Genomic DNA, 16,737 nt, shown 5'->3' on the forward strand with positions numbered 1-16,737 from the left:
CTGAGCCATCTCACCAGCCCGAGAAACCCTGTCTTGAAAAACAAAAAACAAACAAAACACAACAACAAAAACCCAACCCAAAACAAAATACCAAATTTTATTTTAGCCTTTTAAAATCCTTGTGTAAAATATTGGTCTATAAAGAAAATAATACACTGACCAGGGAATTCCCAGGGCTTAGTTACCTTAATTACCTTAAGGGCTCTAAAATGCTTTCCCAAGGAGGCTTACACATGGTAGGAAAGGAGTGATTTCTAGTATATGTTTCTTTCCCCAGAAAAGTTGGTTTCTGTATGCTTCTCTGTAGAGTGATGTCAATGAATCAGTACGAAACATGCTGGGTAATACTTGGGGTGGGTAATACATAAAACATCCTGGGTAATACATGGCCAAGGCATCCCTAGCCAGTCTGAGTGAGTGAAACTGTGTGTGTGTGTGTGTGTGTGTGTGTGTGTGTGTGTCTGTCTGTAAGCTCAGGCTGGTTTTGAGTTTAGGATGGCCTTGAACTCATGATCTTTTTGCTTCTATTTCCTGAGTGCTTAGGACTACAGATATGAATTACTTTGCATACATTGGAATGCAGCTTCTGATGTCTGTGTTAACTATTCTTGAATTTATTTTTTATGTTAGAAATTATAATATTTGGAACCATTAACTTTTAAAACACCAGACAGCATTTTTTACCATTTATATAAAAAAATAGTATTAAACTTGTTAGGGCATTTTTTTGTACTTTGAAAAAGTTGTCCAATATTTGAAAATGTGACCTGTAAAACCACTCAACTCTTTTTTTTTAGAAGTCAATGAAAGGATTCTATTTTGCAAAGCTGTACTATGAAGCTAAAGAATATGATCTTGCTAAAAAGTAAGTGCCAAACTGGAAATATGTTTTTAATTTTTTATCCTTGTAATAGGAAAAACCACTAAAGAACATGCTTTTCCTTTCAAGTGTATTCTGGAATCAGGAATTTATTGCTCTCAGACAATTGTTAGATTGAGCCTCTAACAAGTATTTCTTACTGCCTTCTGTTTATAACTAGTGCAGAAATTACTTGGTTTAAAACTCTTTTTCTAAAATTGCTCTTGGGTAAGATGAAAGAGATCACCCCTGTTTGTAAATCTCTTCTTGGTTAGCTATCTGGTGCTTTGGGTGGCTGGAGATAAGCAACAAACACAAACTCAGTGCTAACAGTCAGCAGTAAGGCCGGAGACTTGCTGGTTCTCATTTCCTTACTCAGAGTAGCCTAGAGGTAGAAGTTAAACGGGAGACAGATTGTGAAAGCAGTGATAGGAAGAGTGAGAAAGGCTGCATGTAACCTTGGTTTTAAAGGGATAGTTCTTTAATGCCACACTTAATTACTTATCTCTCTGATGAATTTTATGTATGACATAATGTGTTTACGTATACATTTTCTTGTTTAGACACTATTCTCTTAGTTTGGGAAACTGTTTTTTAGTGTTTTACATATTCTCACTTTAAAATTGTAGATTATATTCATTTTGCTTATTTTATGTGAAATTCTTCAGTGCTTTACTAAATGTGATCAGTCAGAAAAAACATTTTATGTGTTTATTTCTATTAGGTAGCGTTGGTAAAAATTATTTGACAAATATAGCACTTTGTAGTCAAGTGAGAGGCAGGAGAGATGGCTTAGTGGTTAGGAGTGCTCAGAGGCTCTTGCAGAAGAAGTGGGGACTTAATAACACCTGTAACTTGAGCTCCAGGAGACCTGGTGCCACCTTCTGGTCTCCATGGGCACCAGGCACCATTGTGGCACAAATACTTATATGCTGGCACTTAGATACACATAAAAATAAAAGTGTCTAAATCGTGAATAAAATAGTAAAATGTATAAACATTTTACTAGCTCTGTATGGTTATTAGTTACTTTGAAATGAATATTTTTGAACTCTATGTTAAATAAGTAACTGTCAGTATTTCAGTCTAGTTGTATTTTTATTTTAAATTATTTTAATGTAAATACTAGGTACAATATATGTTTAATTTGTTATTTTTGTATTTTAAAACAGATACATTTCTACGTATATTAATGTGCAAGAGAGAGACCCTAAAGCCCACAGATTTTTGGGTCTTCTTTATGAAGTTGAAGAAAATACAGACAAAGCTGTAGAATGTTATAAGGTAATTATATGATTAAAGTACAGGTTATATGAGGCTGGAACAATTAAGAACACAGGCTGCTCTTCCAGAGGAGCTGGGTTTCATTGCCAGTACCCACATGCTGATTCACAGCCTTTTGTAATTCCAGTTCAAAGGCATCTGGCATCTTGCTGGCCTCCCTGACACATACCTAGTGCACAGACATACTACATCAGGCTAAAAAGCAGTACACATTTAAAAGAAAAATACAACCTTATAGGGGTTGTAATAAGTAACCCATGGCATGTAATAAATAATCATATAAATTTTATCCACGTAGTGAAAACAAACATCAGTAGTATTAAATGGCTTAGCTTGGAATATTTAAAATACAGAATTTTAAGTCTAGACTGGTGAGCTGACCCGGCTGGTAAAGGCACCTACTGCTAAGGCTGGCCATCTGATTCCTACAGCCTGCAAGCTAAAAGGAGGGAGTTGTCTCGGGATCTTGACTGGTTTGCCTTGGCACAAGGGTACATATACCCCTGGAATCCAGAATAAATAAAAATGTAACTTAAAAAAAGGCCAAAAGAGGTCAGAGATAATGATTTCATTTATTCATTTAATTTTCCTAAGTAATGCAAAATTTATTTGTTTTTGCAAAAATTTGTTTTTGCTTTGTTTTTCAAGGGCATCTTATATAGTACTGGCTGAACTAGAATTTGTTATGTAGGCCAAGCTAGCTTTGAACTCCCAGATCTTACTGCCTCTGCCTCCTGAGTTCTAAAATGAAAAGTGTGGCATATGGGGGTACCACACCACTCCACAAAAAACTATGGATGCTTTCCCAGCTTTAAAATAACATCATTTAGGAATAGGATTTTCAGAGGCTTAGCAGAAGACTCCTACTCTCGTACTGAGTTGGGGTTCCAGCATACATATGGAATTGCTCAACTACCTGTAATTCTAGTTTTAAGGGATCTGACACCCTCTTTAGGCCTCTTTGTGTACCTACATTCATGTGGGTGCTCATGTGCAAATACATATAATTAAAAAAATTTTAAGTCTTTGAAAAATAGATAATATTTAATGTGTACAGCTTTTTTGATGACTTTATGTACTTTATATATACAAGTTAAATTTTCTATTCTCGGTATTTTTTTCTGACATCAGCGTTCAGTGGAATTAAACCCAACACAAAAAGATCTTGTGTTGAAGATTGCAGAATTGCTTTGTAAAAATGATGTGACCGATGGAAGAGCAAAATACTGGGTTGAAAGAGCAGCCAAACTTTTCCCAGGAAGTCCTGCCATTTATAAGTTAAAGGTACAGCTTCAAACCAAGGAACTTATGGATGGGGAAAACTACAATACAATTATTTGTAGTATTTTGAAGCTTACATACTTCTTAGTAGCAAACTTAACAGAAGAACATGTTGCTTTCTTTAAAAATCTTTAATTCCTTTAAAACATTTCTGAGTGTTGTCTTACTAGGCAACATTAAACTTTACAAATGGGATCTCAGTTATTTTTCTGGAATCATGTTTTAGCGATTATACAGTTTCATAGTTTGTACAGTGTAGTTGGTATGGTCGATTATATCATATTGTAATCAGTGGAAGTACGGTGAGGGTGAGTACAGCTAAGGTGTAAATGGAGCTCTGTCTGGATTAAAATCTTTGGTTCATTAGATAATTATCTACAGGTCAAAAGCTTAGAACTATTACAGAGAAATGTGTTGTAGCCTGCCATGGTAGTGCATGACTTTAGTCCCAGCACTTGGGAAGCAGAGGAAACGTAGGTGTTACTCAACATTTAATGACTTTTCTCCCAAATAGGAACAACTTTTAGATTGTAAAGGTGAAGATGGATGGAATAAACTTTTTGACTTGATTCAATCAGAACTTTATGCAAGACCTGATGATGTTCATGTAAATATCCGACTAGTAGAGCTTTATCGTTCAAATAAAAGATTGAAGGATGCTGTGGCCCACTGCCATGAGGCAGACAGGAACACAGCTTTACGTTCAAGTTTAGAATGGAATTCATGTGTTGTACAGACTCTTAAGGTATGTGAAAGGTTTTTCTCTACAGTGTTCTAACACTTCAGTTTCTTTCATTGATACAGTACAACTGTAGAATGAAATTTTTGCCAAGCTCACTTTAAAACGATAAATTGGGAAAATAAATTCGGTGTGAGTCTTTGTGTGTATTTGGTATTTTTATTTATAAGGCTAATTGTAAAAACCCATTTTCATATACCTATAATTTGCTCTGTGTGTGTGATATTTTTATTTAAAAAGCTAGCATAAAAACACTCAGTTTTGCACAGTTTTAATAAGAATGGGCCAAGGAGTTTGTAGGGACACAGTGGTCAATTTTTTTCACTATTGAAATTTTGTAGCTTACTGTGTTTTTCTTAAAAAATAGGAATATCTGGAGTCTCTGCAGTGCTTGGATCCTGATAAAAGTACTTGGAGAGCAACCAATAAAGACTTGCTTCTAGCGTATGCTAACCTTATGCTACTGACACTTTCCACCAGAGATGTGCAGGAAAGTAGAGAACTATTGGAAAGGTATGTTGATGTTGAGAGAGTTTGTACAGGCACACACTTAACAAATGACAGGTTTTCTTTTTTGCAATAATAGGTCTAGGTTCTTTGCATTGTTAGCATTCCTCTAGTTTACCTACAGTCCACACAGTAAAACACTCAGAGGAAAATTACTTTTGCTGTTATGGGAATTTTATATAATTATATACAACTTATTTTTAGAGAATTATTTTCTTGTAATTTTTAAGTTACATTCTTTTATGTATGAGGTGTCACATACTGTGGTGCAGTTATCAGGATAACTTAGAGGAGTTAGTTCTGTTCTTCCACTTTGTAGGTCCCGGGCAATGAATTCATCAGTCTTGGCTATAAATAGCTTTACCCTCTTAAGCTGTATTGCCATCCCCAGAAGATTATTACAGTTCATCTTTTAAAATTAGCCTTACAGCTTAATATTCAATTTTGGCATGCTTAATAGTACAGCATAATGAATGTTCTGGCTATCACTTTTTATTTTTAATGTAATTTTGAATAAAAACCATGTAAGAAAGTTCTTTGTCTTTTAGTGGCCAGGTTCAGATTTCATAATATAAGCATTTAGCATCACTATTATTTTGGAAAACATTGTTTTGGCTTAAGAACAAAGTAATGCAGATACAACAAACAACTTTTCATGTTCACCCTACTACCCCCACTTTTTTTTTTTTAATCAAATTTCATATCACAAAAACATCACTTTGTATTTGTATAAGGATGGGCTGATAGGAATTTATGGATCACTACTTTGAAAATAAAGGATTCACTGGGCGGAGGTGCCAAAATTCGCTTGACTCTAATCCTAGCAGTTAGGATGCAGAGACAGGCAGATTTCTTGAGTTTGTGGCCAGCCTGGTCTAGAGAATGAGTTCCAGGACAGCCAGAGCTACAGAGAAAGACCCTAAAAGTTAAAGGATTTCTTAAACAACAAAGTTGTGAGAAAATAAGACATTATACATTTTGGTTATGTAACATCTGTCTTAATTGAACACAGCTAGGTTCTCAACTCTGTCATTCTGTATGTTTCATATTTGAATTCTCAGAAAATTCATTTATACATGTGTGGGAAAATCAGTATAAAGGGCAAAACATTTCTTGTTTCTTACTATTACTACAAAAATTGTTTTAACCTCAAGGAATTCCCTAAGAGATCTTTGAGAACTCATAGAAAGCGTCAGATCTTATTTGGTAGAAAGTCTGTTGCTCTCATTTCTTGAGATAAGCTTCCTTAAAATAATCCTTCACACAGTGTGAAACTTGTAGGGATTGGTCACTAGATTTTTAAAATGTTAGTTAAAATATAAAATAGAAATTTCTGAATTATGTCTTATTCTCATTTAATATTGGATATTCACATTTTATCAATAATTTGATTTGTATCTTTTTGTGTAGCTAATAACTTTTGGAGTAGGATATCCTTGTAGAGTGCTGGGTGATAATTCCTACTAGCTCTTTGATGTATGATTATCCACTAAGGTGCTTCATCTGTGAAGTGCAAATGAAGAAGATGAATTTTTTTTTTTTTTTTTTTTTTTTTTTTTTTTTTTTCAATGTGGCCCTGGCTATCCTGGAACCCACTCTGTAGACCAGGCTGGCCTCGAACTCAGAAATCTGCCTGCCTCTGCCTCCCGAGTGCTGGGATTAAAGGCGTGTGCCACCACGCCCGGCAAGAAGATGAAATTTAACATAGGTCTTAGTAATTTTATTTTGAATTAAATAATGAAACTGATTAGTCACATTGTAGGTGTGGAGTACCTGCTTACTCTTTTAATTTTACAGTTTTGATAGTGCTCTTCAGTCTGTGAAATCTTCTGTGGGTGGAAATGATGAGCTATCAGCTACTTTCCTAGAAACGAAAGGACATTTCTACATGCATGTTGGCTCTCTGCTTTTGAAAATGGGTCAGCAGAGTGACATCCAGTGGCGAGCTCTTTCTGAGCTGGCTGCATTGTGTTATCTTGTAGCATTTCAGGTAAGCTCCATTTTTAGGTGTAGTTATTTCAAAAAGACTGTTGTATTTCTTATAGTTAATGTCATAATGTATGATAAAAATATATGAATAAATATTGTGTTAAAATTAGGATAAAAGTTAGTTCGATAAAAAAAAAAAGTTAGTTCGATAAATAAGTATAACAAACTATAACAAGGTCAGTGCATTGTTGAGATAGGTGAAGCAGGTGTTAATGCATTGTGGACATTCTATATTGGGCTTACTTATTTGTAGATCATTTTGAAGCATTTGTTCTTTTAGCTTGGCCATCTCTAGGAACATAATATTGAAGATGAAATTTTATTATTGATTTATTTTTATTTCATGTGCACTGGTGTTTTGCTTGCATATGTTTGTATGAGGCTGTTGGATCTCTTGGAACTAGGACTACAGTTGTGAGCTGCCATGTGGTTACTGGGAATTGAACCCAAGTTCTCTGTAAGAGCAGCTATTGTTCTTAACTACTGAACCATCTCTCCAGCCTCTAAAGATGAAATTGTATATGGGCTAAGCTTGATTCAAGAGGTTATATATGGGCCAGATACCCTTCCCTCTGTCCTTCCACTCTCTCTTCTTCCTTTCTCTCCCCTTTCCTCTTCCCCTTCAGATACTTCTTTTTCTTCCTACCCTCCCTCTCCTCTCACTTCTTTTGCTCTTGTCTTCTTTCTCTCTCTCTCCCTTTTCTCTCTATGCTCCTATCCCTCTCTTTGTTTCTTTTGACAAGTTTTTTTTAATTGAAAATACTTTTATACAGTATATTCTGACTAGTTTTCCCTCCCACTACTACTCCCAGTTCCTTCCTATCTTTTTATCTTGATCCCCACATTCTGTCTTTAATAGAAAAACAGACATCTAAGGAATAATAGTAAGACAAAAATAGTAAAATAAAAACAAAAAATTGGAATATGATAAAAGGAGATGAAGAAAAACCAAAGAAAAAGCACAAAAAGGCTATAGATGTAGTGACACTCATATTTGCACACTTAGGATTCTCATAAAAGTCCCAAACTGGAAGCTGTAATTATGTGCAAAGGACCTGTAAGGATTAAAAAAAAAGAAACAAAAAAACTTCCCTGACATAACATGAGAGAAAGAACCTTCAAAGATGCTGTTCATTTTGTGCCTAATGCTGGCCATGGGGCCTACCCCTAAGAGTGGTCTGTTTCTCCAGTGAGACTGTCTTGGAGGAAACTTTTTCATTTGCTAGTGGCAGTCAATTGGAGATAGCTTCAGGGTTAGGAACGAGGTGTTCATTCACTTTCAGCTCCGGGACCTTATGCGGTGCAGACCCATGGAAGAGGTGTCACAGTCTCTATGAGTTCATATGTGCGCCAGCCCTGTTGTATCTAGAAGGCCTTGATTCCTTAGCTTCCTTTTTTTGTATCCTGGCTCTTAGACTCTTTCTGCTGCCTCTTCTGTAATGTTCCCTGAGCCCTGAGTGGGGAGGGATTTGATTGGAACATTTGTTTTTTAAGGCTGAGTGTGTTCCTAGGTCTTTTATTCTCTGCATACTGTCTGACTGTGGGTTTTTATTTGTTTCCATCTAGTATAGGAGACAGCTTCTTTGATATGAGTTGAACCATGCAATGATCTATGAGTATAGCAGAAGCTTGTTAGGAGCCATTTTATTGCAACATTCCTTTAGCAGAACAGTAGTAGTACTTGGATCTTCCCTAGACCATTGGCCTATTTAGTCTCAGACACCCAGATGGCATTGGGCATAGGTTTCATCTAACGGAGTGAGCCTTAAGTCAGATCAGTTATTCGGTGGCAAGCTTTGTACACTGTCAGTGTTTATCGAAGGCAGGTCACCATTGTAGAGTCAAGGGTGTGTGGCTGGGTTGATATCTTAGTTAGGGTTTTCCTTGCTGTGCACAGATACAGTGACCAATAACTCTTCATATAGAGACAACATTTAATTGGGGCTGGCCTACAGGTTCAGAGGTTCAGTCCATTATCATCAAGGTGGGAGCATGGCAGCATCCAGGCAGGCAGGAGGTGCTGGGAGTTCTACATCTTCACTTGAAGGCGGCTAGCAGAATAGTGGCTTCCAGGCAGCTAGGATGAGGCTCTTGAAGCCAATGCCCACAGGGACATACTTCCTCCAATGAGGCCACACCTACTCAAACAAGGCCACACCTTCTAATAGTACCACTCCCTGGGCCAATCATATACAAACCATCACAGTTGGTGTTTACCATTCTCCTTTGGTAGTATGAAGAATATCTTCCAGTACTATGAACACTAACCTGTAGGGCTGAAGGCTCTAGTTAGGCACCTGATCCACTTCTCCATGTTCAAGGTGTTTGACAAGGTTTTCATAGCCCTGGTTTGCTTGGAAGTCCATGTGTAGCACAGGCAGGCCTTGAAATCACAATAAATTCTTCTGTTATCTACTATACCCTAATTAAAATACCCTTTGTACGTTTTTAAAAAAATAGATTATTTTCTAATTAACTGGGTATTATTTAAGAAATAGTATGGAAAGGAGCATCTGACTGTTGGGAATATAGGTATCATTGAATTCGATTATTTTCTAAAATTGTCAGGTTCCAAGACCAAAGGTTAAATTAATAAAAGGAGAAGCTGGACAAAATCTACTGGAAACGATGGCCCATGATCGCCTTAGCCAGTCAGGTAACATAATATTTTAATTGATTAAATTCTGAAATGGTAAACATTTAAATTTTTTTCCTTACATTTATTTGTGTGTATGAGTTGTATGTGTACTCACTCATACTGTACATCACTTAGGCGTTGATTTTGTCTTTACCATGTGTGCTCTGGGGTTGAACTCAGGTCCTCAGACTTAGTGGTACATGCTCTTCAAGTTGAGCCATCTTGCCATCCTAGCATCAAAACTTTCTTTAGGCTACTTTAAAGTCTTTATAGTATCCTTAGATAATCCTCCATAATTACTTGGCTTATTTTTGCCACATTTTGCTATATTCATACTTGTTCATACTTTGCCAAAGGTGTTATGCATAGCAGAGATTGGAAAAAAAAAAATACATTGTATCTGCCCCACTTTGCTCCCCCCAGAGCAGAGGGTGTGGGCTGAGGACTGAACCTAGGACTTTGTACTTGATAGGCTAGGATTAAGCTAAATCCCCATTGCGTTCTTTAAAAATAACCTACTTAATTTTGTTTGCTGCCCAGTGGGAATACCTGCTCTATCTGGTATTAGAGCATCCCTCTTGAGTGTGCAAAGCATTTCTGTAGCCAAATGTTGTGTAACACTACTGCTTGGAGACACTGCTCTGTGGGGACAGTCTTTAATTGCCTAAATAGAATGATATAAAATGCTTTGTAACAATATATTTCCTATATTTTTCAGGGTCCATCTGTGGTGTAATATGTAATAGTATTTAATCCAAGTACTGACTTAAATCCTTATCCTGAACTTGTGGAATAAAAAAAGTTCAGTAGAACCTACATATAGGTATTTCCTTAATGTTTAAAAACAACAAGAATCTGAGAACCCAGTTTTAGCCATCAGGGCATTAGATCAGAGCATTAGGGCTTGGTTCTTGGCTGTTGTCGGAAGGTCTCTTAATTCCTATATTTACTATCTAAAATGATAATACCTTTGGCATTTTAAAATTCATTTTATTTCCCCTTCTGTTTGTTTTAGTCAGATACTGTGAAACCTGTATTGTTTCTTTTTGATAAAGTACTATTTTTGTTGACCAGCTGTGATTTGGAGGTTGGAAAATGGGGTCTGAGATAACCTTGTTAATTTCTTCTTGGATGTCTCAATGAAATGATTAAGAGACAGGAGTAAGTAATTGTTGTTTCATTATACAATGATGGGAATAATTTGTTTTTCAGGGCACATGTTGTTAAACTTAAGTCGTGGCAAGCAAGACTTTCTAAAGGAAGTTGTGGAATCTTTTGCTAACAAAAGTGGCCAGTCTGCTCTCTGTGATGCTCTGTGTTCCAGTCAGTCATCCAAGGAGAGATCCTTTCTTGGTAATGATGATATTGGAAACCTTGATGGACAAGTGCCAGACCCTGATGACTTGGCTAGATATGATACTGGTAAGTTGCATATTTCAAAGAAATATTCTTCATCATAATCTGTTTCTACCAGGAATGCTCAACAGTCATATTTTGGATTCTTTCTAGGTTTATTTTACAGAAAATAGATGTATGGGTGTAAATGACACATTATTTTTCTTTGAAATATTTGTTTGCTTCTATCTTTTTTTTTTTTGTCTCTCTCTGTCTCTCTCTGTCTCTCTGTCTCTCTCTCAAGGCAGAATTTTTTTCTGTGTATTCCTGGCTCTCCTAGAATTTGCTCTGTAGACCAGACTGGCCTTGAATTAATAGGTCTGCCTGTCTTTTGCCTCCTGAGTGCTGTGATTAAAGGTGTGTGCCACCACTGCCTCTCAAAATAATTATTTATAAATAAATATTTATATGTCTTGCTTTTGTGACTTTTCTATCCTATAGTATGTATGTATATATCCGTATGTGTATGTTGTTTGCTAGATACTTTGTATTATTCAACATTTAATTTATTTACAGTTCTTTTAACATTTATTTATGTATGTATGTATGTATTTATTTATTTATTTAGGTTTTTCGAGACAGGGTTTCTCTGTGTAGCCCTGGCTGTCCTGGAACTCACTCTGTAGACCAGGCTGGCCTCGAACTCAGAAATCCGCCTGCCTCTGCCTCCCAAGTGCTGAGACTAAAGGCGTGCGCCACCACCGCCCGGCTTACAGTTTTTTACTACTGTTAAATAATACTACTGAGAACTTTAAACAGGATCTTTTTTCCTTGTTTTGAAACAGGGTCTCACTTGTATAGTCTTGCCTGGCCTGCAATTAGCTATTTAAGTGATGGCCTTGAACTCAGAGATCTGACTGCTCTGCCTCTCAAGTGCTGGGATTAAAGGTGTACTCTACTACACCTGGCCTCATTTGACCAGGTTTTAAAGAAAGTTGTATTTAAGATTTTTCTGTCTTTGCATCTTCTCCATTGTTTTCTGGTTTCTTCCTTGTATTTGCCCTGTTTTTTCCCCTTGTTTATGTACTAGGGTGCTTTATTTTTATTTATTTATTTTTTGTGATCTTTGTGACAGCCACCTTGCTGGGGTGAATACTTATTTGGACACGAGTGCCCCTATTTCTTCCTATAAATCTGGATCACTTTGCTAGTTTGCTGACCTTCTTAGTGTCCTTGTACAAACTGAATAACTTTATTCTTTCAGATGGGCAGTGATATCACAAAAGGGCAGTGTGTTAGAGAACTTTATTAATAGATAGTATGTGTTTTGAAATTAATTCCTTGGAGATTCCTAAAAATGAAACTACTGAGAAATATTGTTCTTTCTTGCAAATTGCTGGAACTGTTACTGTTTCTAGGAAAGTTGGACTTTTTTTACTTCCAGAATTTCATAAGCTTTTTCAGTATTAGATTTCTTGTAGAAGAAAACATGTTTTTATTATGCTCAGAAATTAAGTGTTTCATTGTTATTTAATTACTTCTTATTGAAAGAAAATTTTGAAACTTTTTTATAATAATTATATAAAGTGCACATTCTTTGACAAATTAGTTTTATTAGTTTTTAAATTTTTTAAGCTTAATTTTTAACTTTCTTGATGAGTCTTATTTTCTCAGATGGCCTAGAAAAACTTTTTAATTTACACCGTTTCTTATTAAAATTTATAAAGTGTAGCTGGGCATGGTGGCATACTCCCTTAGTCCCAACATTCGGAAGGCAGAGATCTCTTGAGTTCAAGGCCACAGCATGTGAGTTTCAGGACAGACTGGCTGCATAGAGAAACCCTGTCTTGGAAAAAAAAATAAAGTTTTTTAAAGTATGAATATATTCAATAAAAATGTGAAATTTTTGCTACTCTGTTCCTCAGTTTTGAAACAGAAAAAAATGTTTGTAATTAAATTTTTTTACTAAATTAGTTGTTTATTTTTGTAATCTAAAGGCCCAAAGAAAATGTATCATGCATGGCAGTTTTTCCCCCTCTGTTTCAGGTGCCGTTCGAGCACATAATGGTAGTCTTCAGCACCTTACCTGGCTTGGCTTACAATGGAAATCACTGTCTACTTTACCAGCAATTCGAAAATGGTTAAAACAGCTCTTCCACCATTTGCCTCAGGAGACGTCAAGGCTTGAAACAAATGCACCTGAATCAATATGTATTTTAGATCTTGAAGTAAGCAATGATAATAATTAATTAATTAAATATTTTGACTGTTTGTAATTTGTTTTTCTAACTTAATATTTTTTAAAATCAAACAGGTATTCTTACTTGGAGTTATATATACCAGTCACTTACAATTAAAGGAGAAGTGTAATTCTCACCATACTTCCTATCAGCCATTATGTTTGCCACTTCCTGTGTGCAGACAGCTTTGTACAGAAAGACAGAAGACATGGTGGGATGCAGTTTGTACTCTGATTCACAGAAAGGCGTTGTAAGTAGTAAAACAGTAATAATCCTTTAGATTATGGCCTGAGTTTTACTAGGGGTTTAGTTTGTCATGTGAAGGTTTACTTTGTCATGTGACACTTAACATATGTAAGTGTTGAACTGCATTTCTTTAAAATAATTCAATTAAACTTATCTTTTTTTAGACCTGGAACCTCAGCAAAATTGCGACTTCTAGTTCAACGTGAGATAAACAGTCTGAGAGGCCAGGAAAAGCACGGCCTTCACCCTGCTCTGCTTGTGCATTGGGCCCAGAGTCTTCAAAAAACAGTGAGTTCATTGAAATGGGTTAAATAAAAGTTTTTCTGTATTAAAGTAAATTGCTTACACATAAGTAATTAGTAAAATGCTAACTAGTACTTATACTTGTAGTATGTATTGTATATCAGAGTAGCTGTGGCTGTTTAGCTTTTTGACCAAGGTGTTACTTTCAGAGGCAGACCTTGGTTATCTGAAAATGTCAGGTTATATTGCAGGGTGTTGTTACAGAGGAAATGTGATACATAGTCTCACATAGCCTAGCTGGCCTTGAACTTGATATATGGCCAGGGGTGACTGAACTTCCAATCTGTTTGCTTCTACATCCCAGATACAAGGTTGTGAGCCAGTTGTGTGCCTCCATGCCACTTAAAAATGCCAACTCTTGAAAATAGATTGGGCTGCCTCTTGTAGGCAGTTAATAACTTTTTCTCTTGATGTTCCATTTAATTTTAATTGGAAAGTTTTCCCAGTTTCTCAAAACCAGTTATAATGTTGTGGACTTCTGACTTTCCATTTTAGGGCAGCAGTCTTAATTCTTTTTATGATCAACGGGAATACATAGGCAGAAGTGTTCATTATTGGAGGAAAGTTTTACCATTGTTGAAGATGATCAGAAAGAAGAATAATATTCCTGAACCTATTGATCCTCTGTTTAAACATTTCCATAGTGTGGATATTCAGGTAATAATGAATGCTAATGAACTGATTACGTATGTAATTTATACACATATAGAAAATAACTATGATATTGTTATGATAGTGTTGCTTTCTAAATCTCGTAGCCGACAAGAATTATGACTATAATGAAATGTTAATTTTCTTCGGATAAAATGTAATCTTTGGAAATTTGGGTTTGAAGCAGTTTAACTAATAATAAATGTATTTAGGCATCTGAAATTGGTGAATATGAAGAAGATGCACACATAACTTTTGCTATATTGGATGCTGTTAATGGAAATATAGAAGATGCCATGACTGCTTTTGAATCGATTAAAAATGTAGTTTCTTACTGGAATCTTGCACTGGTAAGTGATGTGAGAATTGAATTGAATTTTGTTTGTTTGCTTGCTTGCTTGCTTGCTTTGAAAATCTAATTGTATTTTGTGTAGATTTTTCACAGGAAAGCAGAAGACATTGAAAATGATGCCTTGTCTCCTGAAGAACAAGAAGAATGCAAAAATTATCTGAGAAAGACTAGGGACTACCTGATAAAGATTTTAGATGATAGTGATTCAAATACTTCTGTGGTTCAGAAAGTAAGTTGCTGGCTGGTGTCTGGTGTCTAGTATTGTTGTTAACTGCCCAGGCTTTTTATGTAGTCATTTCTTAAGTCTCTAAGTATCGCAAGATAGATGTGCTAGGGGTATGTGTGTAGTATGAATGTGTACGAATGTTAAGTTTTATCTTAGATTTGGTATATCTCGAAACAACAACAAAAATTTGGCATTTGGGGTTTGGACGATTGCACAAGTATGAGGGTCTAAGATTGGCCACTCAGTGCTCAAGTAAATCTAGGTGGCCATGGTAGGACATCCTTTGAGTAAGCTTACTAGTTAGATTAGATGAAGAAGCTCAGGGTTCAGTGAGAGTCCATTGTTCCGTATATAAGGTGGAGATCAAGTGATCAAGGAAAATATTTGATATCAATCTCTGGCTTTCACATGTACACATGTGCACATTCCTTCCATACATGTGTAAATATCTTGCTTGCACACACACACCTACACAACAATTTTGGTATCTAAGTATATACTGATTTCTAAGATAGTAATTTTGTCTTTTTTTCATATAATAAAAATGAATATGATAACTTGAGGACTAGTTCTTAATGAATTTTGGTTATGTAAAATCAGCAATTTTTTCCCTTATTCTATGGACTAGCTCTCAGCAGTTTCACACTCAGAGTGGTTTTCTGTTTAGCGTTCTTTCTGAGTATTTTGTTTATTAATGTGTATTGCTGATCTTAGGATTTATATTGTCTGGTGTGTTTCGGCATCTATATTTCACTCTGTTCAAAGTATCTGAGAAGAATGTGTAACTTCCATATGGAAAAGCTTTCTTTTCTTTTTTATTTTTTTTTAAAGATTTATTTATTTATTATATGTAAGTACACTGTAGCTGTCTTCAGACACTCCAGAAGAAGGCGTCAGATCTTGTTATGGATGGTTATGAGCCACCATGTGGTTGCTGGGATTTGAACTCAGGACCTTTGGAAGAGCAGACGGGTGCTCTTACCTGCTGAGCCATCTCACCAGCCCTGGAAAAGCTTTCTAAGTTCACTTTTCTTTGTTACTATGACTTACAGATGTGATAGGAACAACTTAGACTTTATATTCTGCAATGCGTATATGTATAACTTAACATGTAATAAGATGCTTGTTAAAATGTGCTGTGGTACACACATAGTCTTCATACTTGGAAAGCTGAGTAAGGACTGAGAAGTCAAAGGTACCCTGGGCTACAAAGTGAGTTCCTGACTCAAACAAAATAAGGAAAATGCGAACAGCTTAATAAAATCGGGTCTTTATTAATAAGGTATTTTAGCATTATTTTTGCAAACTAAGGCATTTTCTTTTTCAGTTGCCTGTTCCCCTTGAGTCTGTAAAAGAGATGCTGAACTCAGTTATGCAGGAACTTGAAGACTACAGTGAAGGAGGTACTCTTTATAAAAACGGTTGCTGGCGAAATGCTGATTCAGAGTTAAAGCATTCAACACCATCTCCTACCAAATATTCTCTATCACCAAGTAAAAGTTACAAGGCAAGTAGGATGGAAATGAATCATTGTACTACGAGGTTGTTTTCTACATGTTGTAAACACTTTTAACATATTCATGTGTATGTTTGTCTGTCTAGTACTCTCCAAAAACACCACCTCGATGGGCAGAAGATCAAAATTCTTTACTGAAAATGATCTGCCAGCAAGTAGAGGCCATTAAGGTAACACTTAGTTTGGTTCAATGTAATTCTCATGCTAAGATTTTTTTTCTCTAATCAGTTCCTTATTTTCTTTGGTTTTGCAAGACAAATGTTTTTCTTTGTAACCCTGGCTGGTCTGCCTCCTGAGTATTGGCATTAAGTGCTTTCAACACCATATCTGACTTCAAGTTCATTTCTCACTCTAGCTCTCCCTCTTGATCTCTTCCCCCTCCTTCCCTCCCCTTCTCTCTCCCACTTCTGATTCTTTCTTTTTTTTTTTTTTTTTTTTTTTTTAAATTCTTGTTTTGTTCTTACCACTCACTTTGAAGACCAGGCTGGCCTCGAACTCAGAAATCCGCCTGCCTCTGCCTCCCAAGTGCTGGGATTAAAGGCGTGCGCCACCACGCCGGGCTCTTCTGATT

The 16,737-nt window shown here is 36.0% G+C and overlaps 1 protein-coding gene across 1 annotated transcript in view; it reads left to right on the plus strand.

The window, feature by feature from the left end:
- The window catches only part of LOC110326481 (E3 SUMO-protein ligase RanBP2), a 47,007-nt gene that overhangs the window by 4,847 nt on the left and 25,423 nt on the right, over positions 1-16,737 (plus strand). The window contains exons 2-17 of the mRNA XM_021204962.2: positions 798-865; positions 2,032-2,143; positions 3,275-3,427; positions 3,939-4,169; positions 4,531-4,676; positions 6,468-6,660; positions 9,228-9,315; positions 10,510-10,719; positions 12,679-12,860; positions 12,947-13,122; positions 13,283-13,406; positions 13,917-14,078; positions 14,285-14,422; positions 14,507-14,653; positions 15,978-16,157; positions 16,253-16,336. Coding sequence (XP_021060621.1) covers positions 798-865; positions 2,032-2,143; positions 3,275-3,427; positions 3,939-4,169; positions 4,531-4,676; positions 6,468-6,660; positions 9,228-9,315; positions 10,510-10,719; positions 12,679-12,860; positions 12,947-13,122; positions 13,283-13,406; positions 13,917-14,078; positions 14,285-14,422; positions 14,507-14,653; positions 15,978-16,157; positions 16,253-16,336 — 2,394 coding nt within the window. The remainder of the gene's footprint in view (positions 1-797; positions 866-2,031; positions 2,144-3,274; positions 3,428-3,938; positions 4,170-4,530; positions 4,677-6,467; positions 6,661-9,227; positions 9,316-10,509; positions 10,720-12,678; positions 12,861-12,946; positions 13,123-13,282; positions 13,407-13,916; positions 14,079-14,284; positions 14,423-14,506; positions 14,654-15,977; positions 16,158-16,252; positions 16,337-16,737) is intronic.

This window comes from Mus pahari, chromosome 9 (assembly GCF_900095145.1).
Source record: "Mus pahari chromosome 9, PAHARI_EIJ_v1.1, whole genome shotgun sequence".
NCBI lineage: Eukaryota > Metazoa > Chordata > Mammalia > Rodentia > Muridae > Mus > Mus pahari.